The sequence below is a fragment of the Odocoileus virginianus genome, chromosome 2, assembly GCF_023699985.2.
Source record: "Odocoileus virginianus isolate 20LAN1187 ecotype Illinois chromosome 2, Ovbor_1.2, whole genome shotgun sequence".
Classification (NCBI taxonomy): Eukaryota; Metazoa; Chordata; class Mammalia; order Artiodactyla; family Cervidae; genus Odocoileus; species Odocoileus virginianus.
Genome location: NC_069675.1, coordinates 67,229,378 through 67,253,658, shown reverse-complemented (window position 1 = coordinate 67,253,658; position 24,281 = coordinate 67,229,378). Strand labels below are relative to the sequence as shown.

At 37.1% G+C, this 24,281-nt stretch overlaps 1 protein-coding gene across 4 annotated transcripts in view; it reads left to right on the top strand.

The window, feature by feature from the left end:
* Window positions 1–24,281, top strand: part of CLIP4 (CAP-Gly domain containing linker protein family member 4) — an 81,760-nt gene that overhangs the window by 20,436 nt on the left and 37,043 nt on the right. For 3 of the 4 annotated variants that reach the window (XM_020886234.2, XM_070449849.1, XM_020886235.2), the window contains exons 2-9: window positions 195–342; window positions 3,836–3,975; window positions 5,107–5,200; window positions 6,518–6,679; window positions 8,392–8,510; window positions 11,564–11,800; window positions 12,399–12,534; window positions 19,702–19,842. In XM_020886234.2, coding sequence (XP_020741893.2) covers window positions 210–342; window positions 3,836–3,975; window positions 5,107–5,200; window positions 6,518–6,679; window positions 8,392–8,510; window positions 11,564–11,800; window positions 12,399–12,534; window positions 19,702–19,842 — 1,162 coding nt within the window. In that variant the 5' untranslated portion in view covers window positions 195–209. The remainder of the gene's footprint in view (window positions 1–194; window positions 343–3,835; window positions 3,976–5,106; window positions 5,201–6,517; window positions 6,680–8,391; window positions 8,511–11,563; window positions 11,801–12,398; window positions 12,535–19,701; window positions 19,843–24,281) is intronic. The other variant, XM_070449852.1, reaches the window with a different exon arrangement.

Below are 24,281 nucleotides of genomic sequence, written 5' to 3'. Positions count from 1 at the left end.
CAGTGTGAAGCAATGTATATTCATTAACAGTGGTTTGCTAAAAGGAATTTTTCCCCCTCACTCTCTAAAGAGTGAATTTGAAGGTTGACAATAGGTTAGATATTTTAAAAAATAGGCTATTTGTGATTGAAGGCAGTTTTTCTAAGTTGCATACAAATATAATAGATATGCTTTTTTCCTCTCTCTCATTCAAGGTGGCTTTCTAGAAGATGACCATAGAGGACCTTCCAGATTTTCCATTAGAAGGAAGTTCTTTGATTGGAAAATACCCATTTTTATTTCAAGGTTCTGATACACCAGTTATCTTTTCCATTTCTGCAGCACCAATGCCTTCAGACTGCGGTATGTTAAGTAGCTGTGTTTATTTTTCACGAACTGGTAACTTGACTTCTGTTTTATACATTTTTATATTCCTAATTTTTCCTAAAACCATTTATTGTGGTTTTCATAAAATTGCTAAAGTTTTACTTTTTCAAAAATAACAGTTGCTTATTGCTTTTCGTGCCTTTTAAGCTAAACACTTTATTTCTGCTGTCAGCATTTTTACTATGTAAAAATGTTCATTTTAAGCACCATGGTGGATTCAGAGGATTTTATTTTTAAAATGCAATGGTGCTTAGACACCTAGCATCCTTCTGCTACTGATATATATATTTTGGTTAAATATATTGACTTGTTTAAAAAGCCATGTATGAAAAAAAAGAAAAAGATGTAAAAACACTGTGAGGTAGCCTTCTTTAAGGGCCCTGTTATCTCTGAAATACTGGGATTCTAATTAACAAGCTAAGTAATCACTGCTGAAATGATCCAAATTTGGGTGACCATGTAACAAAAAGTAATGTGTTTTAACACACAAACAAGCCTGATTTGGATTCTGTTCAACTGTCTCCCATTGTAATTATCAATGTATACACAAATATAGTAAAACAAAACCAGAAAAGCTCTGTACTTATGCAGAGAGGGTGAGACCTTTCCTGGGAATGTGGCTTGAGATTGATTCATATTTAAATTGTCTCATTAAATATTCTTTTTAAAATGTAAATTTAGTAGTATTCTAGTTTTTAATCTATTTAGACTTGTTTTCCTGCGACTGCATTTTATCAGATAGGTGATAAAGGAATAAAAAAAAACTGGAAGGTAAACTTGATGGATATGTTACATTTCTAATTTAAATAGTTTTTCAAGTAAAATATTGGGTCACCATTTCAAATTGTCTTTGGAGGTAGAGATAATGCAGTTTTTAAATATTAGTGAAAATATAATGATTGGATTATGAATTTGTCTTTTTAGTCATATCTATTCTAATAACTACTCATCTCCAAGTATGCTATTTTTATATGTTCAGATTCTGTAGCAGCTTGCCTTGTAGTCGTCAAAGGTGTTACATAAAACCCGTGCCTAGATCTTGGGAGTTATTTGCAGTTTTTACAAAAACTGACTGGATTGATTTTCAGATATAAAAAAATCAGTTATGCAGGAAAAACCTTGAAAAGCATGCTGTACCTTGCTTATGGCACTTACCTTGTTCTATCTTGAGTCATAATTATCTTATTTCCTTTCCCAGACTATAGCTCTTTGGATGGAGTAGAAATCATGTTTTGTTTTTGGTTATCTCTTTGGGTTAAGGTAGTCATTTGTTGATATTAGTTGCTCAGTCAGTGTTTGTTGAATAAATACATTGAAAGATGAAAATGGGTATTGATCCCTTTGTATAACCAAAATTAAACATTGTCTGAATTCTTAATAGGTTCTTAGAATCTGAATGGACCTGTAGTTCCGCTTTCCCTACTCATTTCCTAGTTTAGAAATTCTGTTTCAGGATATCTGATAGGTAACTATTCAGCCACTTGGATATCTTCAGTAGTAGGAAACTAATAGTTTATTTCATTGCTAAAGTTTTAGTTGTGATCAAATTGTTTTTGTATATGGACTCAAAGTATCCCTCCTTAAAATTTTGGCCAAATGGTTTGATATGTGTGTGGAGCAAACACTTTTTATATGATAACCTTCAAATATTTGAAGATAATTTGGATATTTTAAATTAGTCTGTACTTTAGGCTACACATTTCTGATTCCTTTACCAGTCCCTCATCATCAGGATTTCTAGACCTTTTTCACTCCAGTTGTTCTCTTTTTAGTATGCTAAAGTGTCCTCTTAAAACATGGCATCCAGAATTGTGTTTGTTGAGTAAGGATTTGTTGAGGGCCTGTTATGTGCTAGGTATTGTCGCAGGTGCTGGGGATAGCACAGTGACCAAGAGCGACATTCTAGGAAGGAAAACAGACAATAAATGAACACATGAATAAACAAAAGTGAATTTTATAGGTTATAATGAATTCTGTGGAGAAAAGAAATGGACTGAGGATAATGGCAGAGTGGTTGTTAGGTGGGCTGGTCATCTGAAGAATCAGAAGCATCTGGTTGAGAGAAGAGCCTGGAGAGAAGTTTTCCAGGCAGAGGAACAGGAAATCAAAGATACGGAGTTGGGGAAAAAACTTTGGTGTATCCAGAGAAATAGTGGAAGGCCATTGTGGCTGAGAAGCAAAGTGGCTGAAGGGCAGAATGGCAGGAGATGAAATTGAGGAGGAAGGCAGGGGCCAGACCAGGCAGGATCATTTAGGCTTCAGAAAGGAGTTTGTATTTTTGTCTAAATGTAATGGGAATGTAATTTGTCTGTCTCTTCCTACAAAGGAATCTTGGTGGAATTTTGATTGATTAGAATTGAAATTATTTTAAATAATAATTAAACCTTAAAGTTTAAATAATTTAACTTATGTATGCTGCTAAAATCTGTAAATTTTAGCTCAATAGTGAATTTTCTTGGGGAGGCAACATCATAGAGGAAAGACGATAGACTTTGGAGGCAGACCTGGTTTTCTGCCCCAGATTTGTCACTTGCTAGCTGTCTGACTTTGAGCAAGTATTAGTTAGTTTCAGCTTATCTATAAAATGAGACTAATACCTATCAGGTAAGGTGTTTGGTAAAGTGTAAGCACTCAGCAAATACTGCTTTTCTTATGCATCTCTTCTTTAGATGCTTCTGAATTTTTAGAGTCCCTAGCTTTTTTTTCAAGATTAAATAATCTGATTTTCTTCTGTTCTCTTTTATTTTCTGGCCATAGGATAATCTGTTCTCTGAATCTTAAGAAAGTTTTAAGGAATTTTAAAATCATGTTTAATTTTGTCTAGTATTCCACATCTTTACTAATACATATTCCAAATAACCCAATCTCTTTGCCTCAATGCTTCCTTTCTGTATTATCACATATTACTTCCTTATTGTGTGTACATAGCAGTTCCCCACTGGCTTCTCAGTGGGTAAAAAGTAATGCCTGTTTACTATAGAAAATTAGGAAACTACAGAGAAGTAACAAGAATATTTAAAGTTACACATCATTCTAGTACCACTGTTAGTATTCTGGCATATTTCTTTCTACTTTGTATGCTTTAATCATGGATGTGAGTCTACTGTTCATGACATATTTATGTTTTGAGAGGTGAAAATACCTGTAAACTTTGACAGATTTTCTGTGCTTTAGAGGAAGTTCTTGGACAGTTTAGGGTTTGATATCAGTGCACTCAGATTTTTGTTTCATTTGTGATAAGGCATGGTATGATGTGTGGAAATCTCATTCTCACAGCCCTTCAGAAGTGCTTCATAATTTTTGGTGATCCTGACTTTGCTTTTGAGACTTGCTTAAGGTAAAATATTTCTAGCACCTAAAAGTATTTGTGTCATTTGAGTCCTGGTCTTGTTGTTTATTATTTTTAACATATGCTTTTGGAAATTCTAATAAATATAACTTATGCCTTTTTTTTTTATTCTTTAAACAGAGTTTTCTTTCTTTGATCCTAATGATACATCATGCCAGGAAATTCTCTTTGATCCCAAAACTTCTGTATCAGAATTATTTGCCATTTTAAGACAGTGGGTTCCTCAGGTCCAGCAAAACATTGATGTTATTGGAAATGAGGTAAGGAGTTTTTATATCATAAATCTTATGTTATTAGGATTGTTAATTGTAAAAGATTTTTTTCCCCATTGGAATGGATAGGTGGTGATAAAGGGGAAACCTTTTAAAGATGCTGATGCTTGTTCTTTGTATCTCTGTATTTTTCATCAAAGGTGAATTAGTGCTGTATAGTCTTTCCTTCAGGCTTCCCAGGGTGGCTCAGTGGGTAAAGAATACACCTACAATTCAAGAGACATAGGTTCGATCCCTGTGTCGGGAAGATCCCCTGGAGGAGGGCATGGCAACCCACTCCAGTAATCTTGCCTGGAGAATCCCATGGACAGAGAAGACTGGCCGGCTACAGTCCATAGGGTCGCAAGGGAGTGGGACACGACTGAAATGACTGAGCACGCACACAGCACAGTCTTTCCGTCATTCCCCTGTGCTCCTCACTCCCTTACATCTGGAGTTCTGACATTTTGACTCTTGATGGGAGCAGGCATTTTTCATACAAATTAATTTATACATTAAAAAATATTTTCATGAGGGAATTTGATTACCTTCATGTTTATCTATACTTTTGGGTGACTTGGTAAAGATCTAGACTTAAATATAATTTAAAAACTCTGAATTTTTTGTAAGAGGAGTAAAAGAATAATGTTGGGTTCCTTGACCAGTTCACTGTCATGTGTTAAGGAAGAGGGGCTTATACTTTTTCAATTACTGCTACTCGCATTTGAAAGGAAATTTGCTTGTCTTTTGAGAGGTTAAGGAACCTATTTTGAGTGACAGATTACTTGGGAATACTCTTTAAGAGTTTCCTTTGGTCTGGTGACAAGTTCAATTTTCATTATTGTTATTGGGTGCAGACTTAAGTTCATCCTTAAGAGAAGTCAGTTCTGTCTACCCATTTTGTGTGTGCACGCTTAGTTGGTAAGTCTTGTCTGACTCTTTGTGACCCCATGGACTGTAGCCCACCAGGCTCCTCTGTCCATGGGATTCTCCAGACAAGAATACTGGAATGGGTTGCCATTTCCTCCTCCAGGGTATGTTGAGAACTAATTCAATAAGACTGACTATCCTGGTTCCTCAGTATTGGTTTGAAATCAGTAGACTCTTATGTTGTAATCATATCTTCCTTGGTTTCCTCAGATTCTTAAGAGAGGTTGCAATGTGAATGACAGAGATGGATTGACAGATATGACTCTTTTGCATTATACATGCAAATCTGGAGCTCATGGTATTGGTAAGTATGTAGCGAGTCTGTTAATGGCTTGAGACATCTATGTTTGTGCTTGTATGTTTATGTCAGCCAGAGTCCCTGCAAGGGCACCTAGGTGATGATGATAATATTTCCTGAATAGGCGAGGATTCAGTTAGGTCCTCCATACACTTTGTTCCTGCTCCTCCCTTTTCTTGAGGGAGTCTTTATAGTCTCCTGATACCTCCCAACTTTTCTGGAACAGGCTTCATGCCTGCCTCCTTGCTAGATGAGAGTAACTAGTAACACCTAGAACCTTCCTGAGGGTTTACAGCAAGGTTTAACTTCCCTGGTGGCTCAGAGGGTAAAGCGTCTGCCTTCAATGCAGGAGACCTGGGTTCGATCCCTAGGTGGGGAAGATCCCCTGGAGAAGGGAATGGCAACCCACTCTAGTATTCTTGCCTGGAAAACCCCATGGATGGAGAAGCCTGGTGGGCTACAGTCCATGGAGTCACAAAGTCGGACACGACTGAGCGACTTCACTTCACTTTAACAGTCCATGCTTTTTTCCAGGCATCCCGCTCCCTACAGACCCTGGTCTTTATGTCTGTCTAAGGTCTGTTCCTACATACATATGTGCATAGTTTTCAAAATTGGTATTCTCCTGTGCTTTACCACTGCCTTTTAATGATAAATTGTGAATACCTCTCCCTGTTTCAGTAGTCTGAGACAGTGCTTCTTAAACTATTGATGATGAAGGACTCTTGTTTTTTCTTTCTGCAGTCCATCATGGACTAATACTTTTGTAAAATAAAATAAAAATGACCTTGTAATAGAAAAGTGAAATTAAAGCCATATAAAATACAAGCCCAAATATTTTTCAAAAGCATAAAATTACAGTTCAATTAATATATTCAGAGGAAATGATTACACAGGGAAAAAGAGAAACATTATCAAAAGTTCGAGTTACAGTTTGGGACTGGCAGTGGTTCACAGATTGCACCCTGAGTAGCAGGGGTCTGGTACACTGGTTTTAATGGCTCTATAGTATTCCATTATGTGGATGTCTCATAATTTATTTAACCAGTGTTTTATTATTGTACTTTTAGATTGTTTCACAATTTTATTCATAATAAAAAGTGCTGTGATGGACATCTTTACAGCTATGTGTTTATCAATATCCTTGAGTATGATTATTTTGTTAGAAAGAATAAATTCCTTGTAAAAGTGACAGTTTTTGAGTTGTAAGTGTATGTTCGGTGTGCTATTTGCCTTGGCTTTTTAGATGAGGTAGTAAGTAGATGGCATCCATGGGAACTAACATTTGTGCTGAAGGAAAGTAATTTAGAAAACCTTCTCTAGGTGATGTTGATACAGCGGTAAAATTTGCAACTCAGCTTATTGATCTGGGAGCAGATGTTAGTTTGCGGAGTCGATGGACAAACATGAATGCCTTGCATTATGCTGCTTATTTTGATGTTCCTGAGCTTATAAGAGTGATTTTGAAGACATCTAAACCAAAAGGCAAGTACTACAAGATCACCACTGGATGTTATTAATTGAACATTATTATTGATGGCAGAAAAATTATAACTCAAAGATGTTTTTACTTGTGATCCATCTTGTTCCATATGACTTCCAATCCCATTTTATTTTTCAGAAATAGTTTGAATTTTTTAAATTGAAGATTAGTTGCTATCCTTTCACAAAAGATTTAGTACAGAGACATACAAAATAAAGTGTTGTCTCATTTTTTTATATCTCTGCACATTCCCCAGTATAACATGGATTTTATAAAGTGTAGTTGAATCTATGTATAGTTCTTTTGTCTTATTTGGGTAGCCAGAAATTTAGAGCAATAAAACCTTCAGAGCTGAGCACTGAAATCATGAAGAATATTTGTTTTAGGTGGTATTCAGTTCTGAAATTCTGTGATTCCATTAAAGGATAGGTTTTCATTTTTTTTCTTCTTGTCTTGATGGTGCTTAATGTCCCAAAATTGAACATCAGAATGTCTAAATCACAGTCCTGGTTCGTTTCAGTAGGGCAGCTTTCTTTAGAGAAAAAATGACAACAAATGCAGTAGTATTACTTTATGTTGAAGGTTGTATGTGGTATTTCCTCCATTTGTAGAAGACTTATTTTAGAGATTCAGTAGATAAATTTCCCAGAATGTTGTTTCTAACCTCTGCTTCATATAGTTGTCCAGCTCCCCTTTCCCTTTTTCCGTTTTCACTTTTTGAATGACGTTAGGAAGAAAGCCTCTCTTGATAGTACAGTGTCTTTCATAACTCAGGACAGTGTTCCAAGTGTGTCTTGGTTTGTCTGCAGTTGTGGGTAGGACATGTAAAGCGGTGAAGCGGTAGTTTGATTCAGGTAGGATTAGCAGAACCAGAGGTATATTAAACCCATGTTATAAAAAAACAGTCGAAATGGGATATCCAAATCTGGAGTATATCTTGTATCTATGTATAGCATCCTGATGATTTGTTGAAAATTCTTAAAATGTTCTTAGAATTGCAAGATTCTCATTCTTACTGTGAAATCCAAATTCATCATAAAGTATTGTGAATGAATACAGCATGTAGCATATGTTTAATTACACTTTAATTTATTCCAGGTTTGAGAAGTCTCCATTGTTTTACCTTCTTTTTTCTATGAAGAGGCAGATAGTAAATATTTTAGGCTTTGTGGACCACATGGTCCCTGTTGAACCTATTTGATTCTACAGAGTGGTGTGAAAGTAGCCACAGAGAATATATAAATGAATGCAAGTGGCTGTGTTCCAATAAAACTTTGTTTATGAAAACATGATGAGTTGTATTTGGCCATGAGCCACAGTTTGCTAGTCCCTGATCTAAACCCTGCTACATTATCATTGTCATGGCAAATATGCAAGAGGTTTAGTGAAAGAGTGTGTTAAGATAGTTACTTTTACAAATATGAATTATTGCCATTAATTGCTTTTAAGTATACTTTAGTTTGTGATGGTTAGAAAACCCACGAGTCCATTTGATAGTGAAATTTTATTATGCTAAGAAAAAAATTAGTTAACCAGATTGTAATATGCAGATTTTATTCCATTGTGAGAATGGTCCTTCTAGTGGGTTGGTTTAAGTCTCGTCAATAGCTTATACCCCTCTTCCCCCAAATAAATCCAACCCAACCTGCCTCCTTTCACATTATAATAGATTAACTAAAATTTTTGTTAATACACTTGTGATGTTCAATTACAGATGTGGATGCCACTTGCAGTGACTTTAATTTTGGAACAGCTCTGCATATTGCTGCATATAACTTGTGTGCAGGTACCGTGAAATGCTTATTGGAGCATGGAGCAAATCCTGCATTTAGGGTAAGAGGTTAAATTAAAAGTGAAAAATATTAAAAAGATTTAAAACATCTAACATTATCTTCCAGGAAAGAGTTGAATCTGGATGTTGTTGTGGAACTCTTACATGAGTAAATGATTTATATTTTTTTGTGCTGCATATAAAGAGTAATAATGATAAATTTTTATCTCAGATAAGTTTAAGGCACAGCAGTGAATTTCAGTCCTTTGATACTGATAAGCTCTACTAGCCTTACTTTCATTCAGCTAAATAAAATGCTCTTTAGAGTTTATCATCTTTGAGTTTAAAAGTATCTTTCAAAACCTTTAGCTATTAAATAACAATGCATATATTAAAGTTTATATTTCTGCATTAAACCATATTTTAAATTCTTTTGGAAAGAAGTTTTCTTTCAGACAGTCTAAAAAAGGCCTATTTAAGAACGGAGTAAACCTTTAAAATTGACTTAAAGGAAAAATTTATTTTTTCATGATCAAGTTACATACTTACAAAGTTAACACACAAGACTGAACTTGATAAACTTCAAATTGCTCGGTATTTTATTGTCTTCACCAAAGTGGCTATGAGTGTTCTTTTCTGTTGCATTAATAGCATTGACTTGCTCTGGCTGGGATTCTTCACTGGGTCTCTGCATTCTCTTGAAGTGGCAGCAGTGGGCAGTGCTAGCAAAAGTCTCCTCCCCTTCTCTTTTCCTTGCTTTCCTGTTTTGCCTTCCCTCCCCAGTTCTTTGCCACTTTTCTTTCTGTTTAACCCTATTAATTATTTAATCACCCCCTCTGTTCCTCCTTCCCTCCCTCCATCCTTTGTACCCTATTGTTTATTAGGCACTGGGAGAATACATGTGTCTGGGACAATACATGGCACTGGTACAAAAAATGTGTCTCTGTCCTCAAATAGAATATCGTCTAGAAGGGGGGACAAACAAGAGAGCAGGTAGATTTACTGTAGTGTGTCAAGTTGAGCGTGTTAGGATGGGGGACTTGCGGGGTGTGGCACAGAGTGTCATGGGATTGCACGGGAGGGGAGTCTGTCCAAGCCTTAGGAAGCCTGCTTCCTGACGTAGGTAAACTTGAATACTTAAACAGAGTTGAGAATTAACCAGATATAGGAGGGAGCTGGGAAAGTCCCGTTAGGCAGAGTGGCGTGCACAAAGGCCAGGAGTTGATCGGAATGTGAAGGTGATAGGTGCTTGCTTTTGCTAGTACAACTCTTGGCAAGACCCCACTAGTGGAGAGAGTATTTTGAATCTAGTAAGATGCAGTGAGGTATGTCATGGAGGTAAATTACCAATTCAAGTTAAAAGTAATTAATAGATTTTACCCACTTTTGGTAGTTAATACTTAAAAAAAAAAAAGATCTATATGTGGGTTAGCAGTAGCCCTTGGATCAGACCCTAACTTAGCCACTACTTTAGAAGAAAGTGGAATTCCATAATCATGAACAAGTCTTCTTATGTTAACATGATATCATCATTATTTTATTAGTGTTTAGTATTTTTTAAACACTGAAGTTTGAGTTGTTAAATTTTATGTAGGAATTAATAGAAATGTGTGACTTACTCAAGAAAGGTGAGGACTTGAAAATATGAAGTAAAATATTCATTGTAAAAGTAGCCTACAACTTAACAGAACAGGTTTGTTGATTTAAAAGTTTCTTTCCCTTCTTTCTTTTTCTCAAGAGTACATATTAGCACTATAGATAATTTTCTTTATATTTTGTACTTTGAAATTGGGGATCAAAATAGTTCATCACCATCCCCCAAATTTGATAACATGTCTACCTACCATATTTTTACTTAGGACCAAACTGACTTGAATTTTAAAATAAAAAATGTGAGGCCCTTGCAAACTAAGTGTTCTAAAAGCCCCATTCTTTTATCCATGTGGGTCATTTGAAGATAATTATCAGAGGAGAAGAAAAGGGAAAAAGGTTTCTGAGCCAAAGAATCTTGATTCATCTCATTAAGGGAAGATTAGAGTCTGGAATCTTTCTGATAAAATCTGAGTTTTTGGGTAGGGAGCATAGAAGAAAGAGGGCTTGTTTGAGGGAAGAAGGATGGCATGGAGCAGGAGAAGAGTGGAGAGTCCAGTGGTTGCTAAATGTGGGCTGCGGTGTTGTCTCTGCAGTAATCATGGAGATGACGCTGATCAATCACTCATTCATCTCTCCCTGCGTAAGTCTCCTAATTGGCAAACTGGAAATGGTAGTCATATTTTACTTGTTTAGTTGGTCCCTCCTGCTGCAATAAAAACAAATTTGTAACAGGCAAGGATTTTTATCTCTGTTATTCTCAAGCTTTTTCTTGATGTGATAACCAAGTGAGAATCTGTGGGACAGAGATTTGCTTATATAAACACCATGCAAACGTTAGTGGGTCCTGGGATTGACCATTTTTTTTTTTTTTTTTTTTTTTGCTGCAGGATAAATCCCAGTCCCAATTTTAGAAGTGTTGAAACTATGGATTCTGTTCTCAAAATCTGAGTTGCACCATGAGTGGGCAGGGTGGGTCAAGGTCGTGGAGCCCAGGTGGAGGCTCAGGAGACTGATGGGAGTGTCGGGTCCCGGGTTGGGAAGCCAGGCAGTCCCATGACTTCTGTCTCCAGAAGTGCCTTTTCCAGGCACGCCACCCACTAACAGCCTGAGCTCTTGCTCTTCCCTCAGCCTGGACTGCCATCCCCACCAGCTAACCTGCCCATGTTCCCTCACCTCCCTAGGCCTCTGCACCAGTGCCGCTCAGCACCAAGGCCTTCTCTGCCCGCCTGTCCATGTTCCTCTTCTCTGCCTTGTTCTCTCTGCCACTTTTCACCCTTTGATACACCATACATTTTGTTTATGTGATTATAGTCTGCCCCTCACTAGGCTGTTTGAGCGTGGAGCTATTGATTTCTTCATTGTGTATGTCTTTAGCATTTAGAATGGGCAGGCAGTAGGTGTTTAGTGAATATTTTTGAATAAATAAATGATCGATGAATTTAACTTTTTTCCCAGAATACTTCTAGGTGGCCATGTAGAGCTCTGAGCCAATATGAACTGAAAAGTTTCTCTTTATCTGTAGAATGACAAAGGGCAGATCCCCGCTGACGTTGTCCCAGACCCGGTTGAGATGCCCTTGGAAATGGCCGATGCAGCGGCCACTGCTAAGGAAATCAAGCAGATGCTGCTGGACGCGGCGCCTCTGTCATGTGATCTCTCAAAGCCCTTGCTTCCAAATTATGATCGTGTTACTAGCAAGGCGATGCTGACGTCACTTGGCCTGAAGCTGGGGGATCGTGTTGTTATTGCAGGACAGAAGGTATGATAGTAGCTGCCGTCTCTAAAGCCATGTCCAAGGTCACGATGTGGCTTATGTGCCGAGGGTACAGTGTGGCTTGGGGTGTTTTTTTGTTTTGTTTTTAAGTTCAATGTGTAGGTAGAAAGAGACTTAATGGAAAACATGAGATTTAGATGCACGGTTACTATAAAGTATAACTTAAGAATATAAACTATTAGTCAAACTGAATAGTGAAGGCATCTGTATTTAAATGGGAGGAAAGTGGAGGGGCTGAGTGAATTTACAGGTTTCCAGTCTGCAGGTTTCCCCTTGCAGCTCCCTCTTCCTCAGTAGTGGTTCTCCCACAAATTACTACTGTATGAAAATGCAGCAGACGTGGCTGTCACTGTTCCTGCCTTAGTTGTTAAGTGCATATAGATTTAGGATTCTTATGCCTTCTTGGTCCATCAACTCTTTTATCATTATTTAATGTCTGTTTTTAGCCCTGGTGATATTTTCCTTCTTCTGAAGTCTGCTTTGAGTGAGTGCTTCTTAAAGACTTCTGTGATAAAGTTACAAGAGTAGAAAATTTAGGATTGCAAGTAATACTCAAAAGTTACCCTGATTAATGTTTCTTTAGGTTGGAACATTGAGATTTTGTGGAACAACTGAATTTGCAAGTGGACAGTGGGCTGGCATTGAGTTGGATGAACCAGAGGGAAAAAACAATGGAAGTGTTGGGAAAGTCCAGTACTTTAAATGTGCCCCCAGATATGGTAAGGTAGATACTGCCTAATGTGATGAGAATTAATTTAAAGTAATACAGTTTTACTCTTTGCTTTAAAAAAATTTTTTTTAGTGGTTGAATTTGATCCATAACTGAGGCACAGCATTTAATCACCCATTTCAACTATTTCATAGACTTTATCTTTTCTTTTTTTAGTTTATTTTTTTATTGAAGGATAATGCTTTACAGAATCTTGTTGTTTTCTGTCAAACGTCAACATGAATCGACCATAGGTATACATATAAACCCTCCCTTTTGAGCCTCCCTCCCATCTCCCGCCCCACCCCCCACCCTTAAGACTGATTCAGAGCCCCTGTTTGAGTTTCCTGAGCCATACAGCAAATTCCTATTGGCTATCTATTTTACATATAGTAATGTAAGTTTCCATGTTACTGTTTGCATATATCTCACCCCTTTTTAATTATTTTTTAAATAAAGCATTCTCCCTGGTTATAAATGAATGAAGAGACTGCCCTTTTCTTACTGAGCAGTCTTGTGACTGATAGAGTATGGCTTACTAGGAGTGCACCCAGCTCTGTGGACCTTCCTGAATCCTGCTGGTGGTGGTGTCATGACTGAAGGAGGGCTTTTATTCTTTATTACCAAAGAACTACAGTACTCTAGACGCTGAAAAGCTTGAAAAATTAGAAAAGCAAGTGAGGCCAACTTTATTACTGTGCTTCTGAGCTGGAATGCTTCTTTGTTTCTCTGACAAATGTTTGCTTAATTTTATTTTCTCTGTTTCTTTCTCTCTCTCACACACACACTCTGACACATTGATTTCTAATTGCTTTTGTCACTTACTATGTTGAGAATATTTTCCCAGAACATTAATTTCCCTGTTTGCACAGTATTTCATCTTGCAGCTCGATAGGGAGGCAGTGCAGGATAGTGTTTGAAGAGTACAGGCTTTGGAGCCTGATGGCTGGGGTGTGAATCAGCTATTCTCCCTACCAGCTATGGGACCTTCTTTCTCTTCTTGTGTTGCCTCAGTTTTCTTCTGTAAATTGAGGATAACAAACCTACAGAGTTCATGTGAGAGTTAAATGATAAATATAGAAAGCACCTAGAAAAGTGCTTGGTTCCCTGTAAGCACCCGAAAAATGTTAACTACCTGCTACCTGTTATAAATGTATCAAATGGGGGATCGTGTTGTTACTGCAGGACAGAAGGTATGATAGTAGCTGCCCTCCCTAAAGTCATGTCCAAGGTCACGACGTGGCCTCTGCGCCAAGGGTGCAGTGTGGCTTGGAGTGCTTTTGTTTTGGAGCCTGGCCATTTGGGAAACTCACCAGTTTCCTTTCACCATACACTTAAGCTGGAGCCTCATTTTTGGCTCTATTAAAATTTTTCTTTATAAAAAATGTCCATGACATTAGATTTAAAAAACATAAAAAAAGGAGAAAAAATGTAAAATTGCCTGTATATGTTTTCTGTTTATTTTTTTCCACAAAATTTGTATTATAGATAGTCTACATTTTTAACTGACATCCTATTAGAATTTCTATAAATCTTTAAATATTTTTTGAAAGTATGATTTTTTATATGATTCCATTTCCTTTAATTTTTCTAATTTGATAGGTGAAATTTGTTTGAATTCATATTTCTCTTGATTGTGGTGAAGTGGAATGCCTGAAATGTTCTGTTGTAGCACATGTATTTTTTGTATTGTCTTGGTAATTCCCAAGAAATAATTACTCATTATTGTTTGCACATTAAAAAATGGGGATATTAGTGTTACTTTAAACTGATAATAGTTTTTAAAATATGAATACATGTTTAGGATGTTAAGCCTTTATATTTGCTACAGATATTTTGCCTAGTTTGTCACTTTCCTTTGAACTCCATCTGCAGTGTTTTTGGACATGTACTTTTATGCAGTTAAAAAAAAAGACTTTTCCTTTATAATTTCTTAAAATTGCTTTTATGCTAAGGTAGGTCATTCTTCCTAATCCAAGGATTCATTATAGGTTATATATTTTATTTTTTTGAATATGTTTATTTTTAAATACTGTATTAGTCAATTAATTTGGAGTTTATTTGGTTAGTTGTATGAGGTTAAGGATTTAATTTTCCTCTATTAGCTAATTTTGGCAACTGTCCAGCAGACTAAGGGCAAGACCAAAACCGTTAGCCGCAGAGTGAGCTGATGTAGATCAAAGCCCTGGGAGAGGCTTAGACTGTAGCAGAGTGTGTGTGGCCTCCCTAACCCCATCATCCCAAGGAGAGGCACGCATGATTAGGGCAGAGGTGGATTCCCAAGGACCCTTCCTCCATTCCCCTTTACATATTTAAATGGTAAGTTTCGGGGCAAGGGTCATGTGTTGGATTATACAGAAATGGCCATAGTCCTTCCTGCTGAGCCAGCTCAGCAGCCTGAGCCCAGTCTTTGCTAAACTACTTGAGGTGTGGGGAGCAGGAGAGGTGGAGCACCCCCTGATGAAGCAGAAGCCAAAGGTTTCTCAGCAACAGATTTTTTTTTCTTCTTCTCTCTTAAATCTATCCTTTCCCTTTGACTTGTTGTGCTTCCTTTAATATGAATTAAGTTATTCTAAATGCTACAGTCTGTTTCAGGATTGTTTTGTTCCATTGATCTGTTAATTCTAGCACATATTAGATTTTTTAATTATAGAAATTTTACAACAATTTTTTAAAAGATTTTTTTTTAGAGCAGTTTTAGGTTCATAGCAAAATTGAGAGGCGGGTACAGAGACTTCTTGTAAACCTCCTGCCCCCCTGTCATCAACATCCCTTCACCAGAGGGTACATTTCTTGGAATTGTTGAATCTACGTGAGCACATCATAATCACTCAAAGGCTATAGTTTGCCTTAAGATGCACTCTTCATGCTGTGTATTCTGTGAGTCTGGACAAATATACAATGGCATGTGTCCCACAATGCCATATTATAGAGTATGTTCACTTCCCTCAAGACCCTGTGTGCTCCACCTATTCAGCCACCCTCCCCCGCACCACCCCCCCAGGCCCCTGACAATCAGTGGTTGTTTTTCTGTCTCCATATTTTGTCTTTTCCAGAATGTCATAGAGCTGGAATCATACAGTATGTAGCATTTTAACATTGGCTTCTTTCACTTAGTAATTTGTATTTATATCTCTTCATTGCTTGATTGCTCATGTCTTTTTAGCACTGAATAATACTCCCATGGTCTGGAGGTATCAAGACTTCCATTATTTCTCCATTCACCTACTAAAGGATATCTTGGTTGCTTCTAAGTTTAGGCAATTATGAAAATTTTATAATAATTTTTAATATTTGATAAAACTATTTTTTTCCTTTTAATAATTACCAAAGTAAACACAAATGCCTAGTTTAATTAGTCAAATTGTATTGTAAAACAATAATGAAACCCTCCCCTGGCTTGCAGTTCCTCACTCCAAGTCCCGTTATTTAGAGGCAAGAATGTTTTTTACTTCTTTAGCTGTTATCTTCTGATGTTCATTTCATATTTTGACTAATATATTTATAGGAATCTTTCCAATTTTAGACATCTATTGACTTCATACTATGAAGAGAAAGATTTGATATTCTTAATATTCTAAGTCAGTTTTTTTTTTTTTGGTTGACTTCTTTGTTTTGGTGGATCACATCCTTCAGTAGGACTTCATAGAGGACTCACAGGAAGTAAATTTTTTGAGAGTTTCCATTCCAGAAATGTTTATTTCTACCCTCACACTTCATATGATAGCTTAGTGGGATCAGGAATAGGTTGAAATTCACATTCTTTCAGTATTTGGAAGGTGATACACTATTGTCTAATGCAATTTGGCAAATGTTTTCTGTTAAGGGCCAGGTAGTAAATAATTTTAGGTTTTTTGGGCCATATTTTAGGTGTTAAGCTGGCTTAAAACTCAGCATTCAAAAAACTTAGATCATGGCATCCGGTCCCATCACTTCATGGCAAATAGATGGGGAAACAGTGACAGACTTTATTTTCTTGGGCTCCAAAATCACTGCAGATAGTGACTGCAGCCATGAAATTAAAAGATGCTTGCTCCTTGAAAGAAAAGCTGTGATCAACCTAGACAGCATATTAAAAAGCAGAGACATTAATTATTTTGCCAACAAAGGTCAGTATAGTCAAAGCTATGGTTTTTCCAGTGCTCATGTATGGATGTGACAGTTGGACTATAAAGAAAACTGGTTTTTCCAGTAGTCATGTATGGATGTGAGAGTTGGACTATAAAGAAAATTGAGCACCGAAGAATTGGTTCTTTTGAACTGTGGTGTTGGAGAAGACTCTTGAGAGTCCCTTGGACTGCAAGGAGATCCAACCAGTCCATCCTAAAGGAAATCAGTCCTGAGTATTCATTGGAAGGACTGATGTTGAAGCTGAAGCTCCAATACTTTGGCCACCAGATATGAAGAACTGACTCATTTGAAAAGACCCTGATGCTGGGAAAGATTGAGGGTAGGAAGAGAAGGGGACGAGAGAGGATGAGATGGTTGGATGGCATCACTGACTCAATGGACATGAGTTTGAGCAAGCTCCAGGAGTTGGTGATGGACAGGGAGGCCTGGTGTGCTGCAGTCCTTGGGGCCACAAAGAGTTTGACACGACTGATGTGAACTGAACTGATGGGCCATAGGGTCTCTGTTGCAACTCTTCAGCTCTCCTATTGTAGTGAATAAGCAGGCATAAACAATACGTAAACAAATGGGTGTGGCTGTGTTCCAACAGAGCATTACGAAGTAGGCAGCAGGGAGGACCTGGTTCTTGGGCATTGCTTTGCCAGCTCTTATTTTGAGATTCCATGTTGCTATTTACAAGTTTCAGAGTCTTTCTTCTGCTTTTTCCTTTTCCCTATTTTTGGAAACTTCTTTGGAAGCTTTAGTGTTTTTTCTCTCTTTTTTTAATGTTATTTTTTCTTTAGTGTTTATGTTTTTATTTCTTATTAAAATTGTAGTGGAGTTTTAGGAGGAATTGTGGGTAAACAAAATGGGTTATGTTTACCTAGAAATTCATTACTCTTCTGTTTTAAAATAATTCTTCCTTAGATGTTTATTTTTAGTTAAGCCTTATAATTATATGTTAGGATCTGAGGAGAATCCCATCACTGTTTTGATTAGCATGAGATTCTAAACAGGAAGGTTAGCACGTATATGGTGCACACTTTGGACTTTGTATCCAATCATTGCTTTAAATTTAGTTTTGCTTCTCTCAAATGATTTAGTTAATTAAAAAAAGCAAAGAGGATAAGAACTATATAGTTCATTCATTGAACAATGTTATTGTGACTTTAGAGACACACAAATTTGAAAAATAATTCATAGTCTGCACTCATAAATATGTTTTGGTTTTTGATTTTTTTCAGTCCTTCCTATATCCACACATATAACTTCTCACAGATATAATCATAATGCAGTCAAACTTACAGTTCAATTTTTGTTTTCTTGAATTTGCTTTTCATATTTTTCTATATTTCTATAATCTTTAGTTGTTAATGGTGATGTAATAGTTCGTAAATATAGATTCATTCCTTCTATTGCCAAATAATTGTTTTCTCTTACTTATAATATTGCAATGTTGGCATATTCAAGTAGACAGTCTTTTCCTCCAGTTTGGATTATTTTCTTATAATTTCCAAAAGTGTGATTGGATCATAGTAGAAAACTAGAAATTGCTTTGATTCTTGAAATCTATCTTCTCCTTAAAATATACAAGTGTAACCCTGTTCACACCTCTTAAATATAAGTATTTCCTTATAGTTAGTATCATAAAACAAATTAGGGCAGAATTCTTGTCTTCCAGTAAGATTTTACAAATGTACATCCCACAGTATAAAATAATTTATTTCTTCAAACCCTTGACTTGAGAATGTATGTGTATTTGGCAAGGAAAATAATTTAGAGAAAAGAATAGAAGGTCAAAGAAAAATCTGCTAGTCGGGAGACAGAAGAGAAAAAACATTGTGGAGAAGTCAAAAGATCTGGGAAGATCAGAAGGAAGTACTGTAGAATCCAAGGGAGGAAAGAATGTCAAGATTAGCAGAAAAGCAGTATAGTCTGCACTTGTTAGCTATAAATAGAGCACTCACTTTTTGTTGTCCTTAAAAACCTATTTTAAAACAAGTTGTTTTAATGTATTACATTTTGGTCATAATGTGTCTTTGTTAGTTTAGGTGTAAACACTGAACGGAAATGTATAGTACACATATTATGACTTTATATTTTCTTCTTAAATGTCTTAGCCAAATAATCTTGGTATTTGCAGTTTCATATTCACTGTTTCTAATGTCTGCCTGTTTATATATACTGGAATTTTGTGCCCAGATAAACTTCTTTTTTAATGGAATTTTATACTCTTAGCTGCAGCAAAGAGGCTGCCTCTCTCTGTATTGTTTCTGATTTTCAGATGTTGAGGGATAAGCCTTTGGGGAAGGTTATATTTTGTATTCAAAAGTATTTTATATCCCTACTATGTGTCAGGCACTATAATTAGGTACATTGGGGGAATGCAGAGGTGAGTAATCTTGAATTTTATCTTTAAAGTCTGGAAAGGAGATAAAATATGGACATAAAAAATTATAATATGGGAAAAAATATGTCCTAAGGAGCTATAGATAAAGTGACATGGAAGAATAGTTTTTATACTATATAGCAGGGGTCCCCAACCTCCAGGATCTAATGCCTACTGATGTGAGGTGGAGCTGATATAATAAAAATAGAAATAAAGTGCACAGTAAATGTAATGTACTTGAATCATCCTGAAACCATCCCTCCCATCCCAGTCCATGGGAAAATTATCATCCACAAAACTGATCCCTAGTGCCAAAGAGGTTGGGGACCGCTGCTTATGTAGTACATTATTATTTGCTGGTATTTAGAAGTAATTATAATGTATAAAAGTATAATTATTACTTCTACTCATTCCTCTTTTTCCTTAGTTTCACATAGTGCCTGATTATGCTATGTGCTTCTTGAATTACTGTGTATGTTGTTAGTCTTGACAACTAGATTATAACCTCTCTGAGGGCAAATACTGATTCTTACTTTTTTTCTTTCTCTCTCACTACAAGGACACCTAGTAGGCACTCAAAAAAAATTTAAAGATTTTTTGCTACTGAATGGTTGTACTTGTCCCTTTATTTGAAATGCTTTCAATAGTTTAATATTAAAATTCTGCCTTCTGTCTTAGGTATTTTTGCACCTCTTTCAAAGATAAGTAAAGCAAAAGATCGAAGGAAGAATATAGCACACACTCCTTCTACAAAAGCTGGACCTCTCATCAGGTCCCAGAAAATTGATGTAACTCATGTAACATCAAAAGTAAATACTGGTAGGTCAAACCGGAATGTTAGAAATCTTGTTTTAATTTTAATCCATGGAATACCTTATATTGTGTCAGACTTTTTGTTTAGCTACCTGTGAAACCTGAGTTTATTGCCTGCAAAGTACTTGGTTTATGATTTTAATTTTTAACAAGAGTATTTCAGATATGTTCCTTCCTTTCCCCCACATCTATCTCCATACTTTTATCTAACCTCAAAGCTAGACTTTATACCTCTGATAAATATTTATGCAACACAACTAGCTTTATGTTTCTCACCTATTTAAGAATTTTAGTGACTTTTTAAAGAATTTTTTTTTAATGTGGACCATTTTTAAAAAGGTCTTTATTGAATTTGTTACAGTATTGCTACTGTTTTATGTTTTGGTTTTTTGGCTGGGAGGTATGAGTCATCTTAGCTCCTCGACCAGGGAAGGCAAAGTCCTAACCACTGGACCACCAGGGAGTCCCTACTGAGTTTTTTCTTTTTAATCAGAGGAAGTCATGACTCTTGAAACTGGCTGTCAGAGACCTTTCGCTGATGGAGGGTCTTACTGTTTTGCAGTTGAGCCGTGGTTGATCATGTCTCACTGTCTTTTGTATGTATTGTTCTCACTCTTCCCTTCATACTTGTCCCAAGCTGTTTCTCTGCAATGTTTGACTTCTCCCTGAGGTCCGTGTCTTTGTGTACCTCTTTACTCACATCCTGTTTCTCCGTGAGGACCCTCTGATGACCCAGGTCTCTTTGATCTCTTCCTTCTTATCCATACTACCCAGTTGCTATTTGTTACCTTGGGTTTTGTCCTCTGATTGCCTTATCCATGCAGATCTTTTATTCTGTTGGCAAAATCTTAAACTTTAAATGGACTGTGAGAGTATTTTGTACTTTCATATTCACTGTGGCTTCCCTGGTGACTCAGATGGTATAGTGTCTGCCTGCAATGTGGGAGACCCAGATTCAATCCCTGGATTGTGAAGATCCCCTGGAGAAGGAAATGGCAACCCACTCCAGTACTCTTGCCTGGAAAATCCCATGGATGGAGGGAGGAGCCTGGTAGTCTATAGTCCATGGGTTAGCAAAGAGTTGGACATGACTGAGCAACTTCACTTTCACTTTTCATTCACTGTGGCACATAGCACAAAATAGGTGCTTAATACATACTTGCTAACCCATCAATAGCTGAAGCAAGAGGGCTCTCTAGCATGAATAAAGGAGTGTGTCCAGGAATTGGGTTGCCCTTTCTACTCTGTTCCATTGACTTATCTGAATATTCCCATGTCAGTACTGCATTTCATGATTACCATAGGTTTTCTTTTTTTAAGTATTGATTTCCATTAGAGGAAAACCTCCTCTCTTTTTTCTTGAACAGTGTCCTACCTGTTTGGCCTTTTTTATAGATCAAACTTCCATATAAACTTTAGAATAAGCTGTTCAGTTCAGTCACTCAGTTGTGTCTGACTCTTTGCGACCCCATGGACTGTAGCACACCAGGCCTCCCTGTCCATCACCAACTCCCGGAGTTTACTCAAACTCATACCCATTGAGTCAGTGATGGCATCCAACCATCTCATCCTCTGTCTTCCCCTTCTCCTCCTGCCTTCAATCTTTCCTAGCATCAGGGTCTTTTCAAATGAGTCAGTTCTTTGCATCAGGTGGCCAAAGTATTGGAGTTTCAGCTTCAATATCAGTCCTTCCAATGAACACTCAGGACTGATCTCCTTTAGGATGGACTGGTTGGATCTCCTTGCAGTCCAAGGGTCTCTCAAAAGTCTTCTCCAACACCACAGTTCAAAAGCATCAATTCTTAGACACTCAGCTTTTCTTATAGTCCAACTGTCACATTCATACATGACTACTGAATAAACCATAGCCTTGACTAGACGGACCTTTGTTGGCAAAGTAATGTCTCTACTTTTTAATATGCTGTCTAGGTTGATCATAACTTTTCTTCCAAGGAGTAAGCATCTTTTAATTTCGTTGCTGCAGTCACCACATGCAGTGATTTTGGAACCCAAAAAATAAAGTCAGCCACTGTTTCCACTGTTTCCCCTGTTTCCGCATCTATTTGCCATGAAGTGATGGGACCAGATGCCATGATCTTAGTTTTCTGAATGTTGAACTTGACGCCAACTTTTTCACTCTCCTTTACATTTTCATCAATAGGCTCTTTAGTTCTTCTTCACTTTCTGCCATAAGGGTGGTATCATCTGCATATCTGAGGTTATTGATATTTCTCCCGGCAATTTTAATTCCAGCCTGTGCTTCATCCAGCCCAGCGTTTCTCATGATGTACTCTGCATAGACGTTAAATAAGCAAGGTGACAATATACAGCCTTGACATAGTCCTTTTCCTATTTGGAACCAGTCTGTTGTTCCATGTCCAGTTCTAACTGTTGCTTCCTGACCTGCATCCAGGTTTCTGAAGAAGCAGGTCAGGTGGTCTGGTATTCCCATCTCCTTCAGAATTTTCCACAGTTTGTTGTGATCCACACAGTCAAAGGCTTTGGCATAGTCAATAAAGCAGAAATAGATGTTTTTCTGGAAGTCTCTTGCTTAACAGAATAAGCTGTTAAGTTTCTTTAAAGAAAAATCTGTTGGGAGAGGGGTGGGGCGCTGGGAAAAAGGGAATTAAGAGGCACAAAGTTGTAGTTAAAAAATAAGTCACGGGGATGTAGTGCATAGCATAAGGACAATGATGCTGTTACAACTCTCTGGTGACAGATGGTAACTAGACTTCTTGTGGCAACTGATTCATAATGTCATATATACAAGTGTTGTACACCTGAAGCTAATATATTGTTTATGTAGCTATAGTTCAGTTGAAAAAATAAAAAAGAAAAATAAATAAATAAGATGATAAATGTATCCCCAGGGCGAGAGAATGTTAGTTTGCAACTACAAACTAGAATTATATCTCAAAAAAGTGCTTGTCCAAAAATCAAGAGTTATTTTGCTTAACAGAAAATTACCTTCTAGACAAATGAATTAACAACTTATGTTAATGCTATTTTTAGTGTCAAAAAATAAAAAATTATCTGTTGAAATTTTAATTTGTATTGCATTTAAGCCTAAAATCAATTTGAGAAATGACATTTATGGTATTTAGTCTTTTAATTAGAAGCTTGGGATATCACTTTATTTAATTGGATCCTTAAAAAATATCTCAGTAAAATTTTATGATTTTCTGTATATTTTGCACTTGTTTTGTTAGGTCTATTCTTAGGTACTCTGTACTTTTTGATGCTCTGTAAATGGTATGCTTTTAATGTGAAGTGCAGAAGTACACAGCAGGTATGGAGGGAAATCTTGAAGGGGAGCCCTCTATTTCTGGTCTGAGGAGCAGGAAAAGGAATCTCCGACTAAACAAAGTGGAGGAAATCCCTGTTTTCCTTTTCAATTGCTTTTTAAAAAATCTCTTTGGTTCTTTCGCACCCTAGTCCCTAAGAAGTCCTGTATGTTGTAGTAGCAGCAGGGGATGGCCAGGCACCTAAAACCCCCAAGGGAGGGAACCCTTGTTTTTGGCCAGAGGAACTGTGGTCCTGCGGACGTGGATGGAGTCCCCATTAGTTTTTCTTCTTTTTTCTCACTGCTTGGCTTTCAAGAGATTGTATGACAGAGCAGAGCAATGAAAACCTTGGCATTCTATCCAGAATATCAGGAGGAGGGTGCTTCTGGAGACCATGTGAGGAGGGAGCTCAAGAAAGTGCTCTCAGAAGCACTTACTGCCAAGCTGTGTGTACGTGATTCTGACCACAGGCTTCGGTATGCACAGACCTCCACCCAGATCTCAGGCTGACTGCTGGGTGGCACAACACACAAGCCAGATCTCAAAGAGGCTTTGGGAACCAAACTGACGTTGGAACCACAGTCACAGAAGGTGGATAGGAATTTCCAGCCTGAACCTAACTGCCTGCTGACTGTCCAGTGCCTGCGAAAACAGAGCAGAACAAAACAACCCACATTCTCCATTGAATTTTAAACAAGACCCAGAGTCCTATAGAATAATGTTTATAGTGTACAGGATACAATGAAAAGTTGTTCTAAATATGAAAAACCGGGAAAATCTCAACAGCTCTGAAGGGAAAACACAATCAAAGATGCCAACCCTGAGATGATACAATTATCAGGTAAATATTTCAAAGAACATATTATAACCCTCTAAGAATTAAGGGTGAACCCTCTTGAGACAAATAGAAGATTTCAGCAGAGACATGAAGATATAAGGAAGAACCAAATAATGCATGTGCACAGACACACATGAGCACGCACAGGAACACAAGAGCTTGGTGGATTGTAGCAATGTCAGTATCCTGGTTGTGATTTTATGCTATAGTTTTATAAAATGTCACCTTTGGGGGAAACTGGGCAAAGTGTGTGGGACATCGTCCAGTATTGTTTTTTTACAACTGCATGTGAATCTCTAGTTATCTCTAACAATTCAAATAAA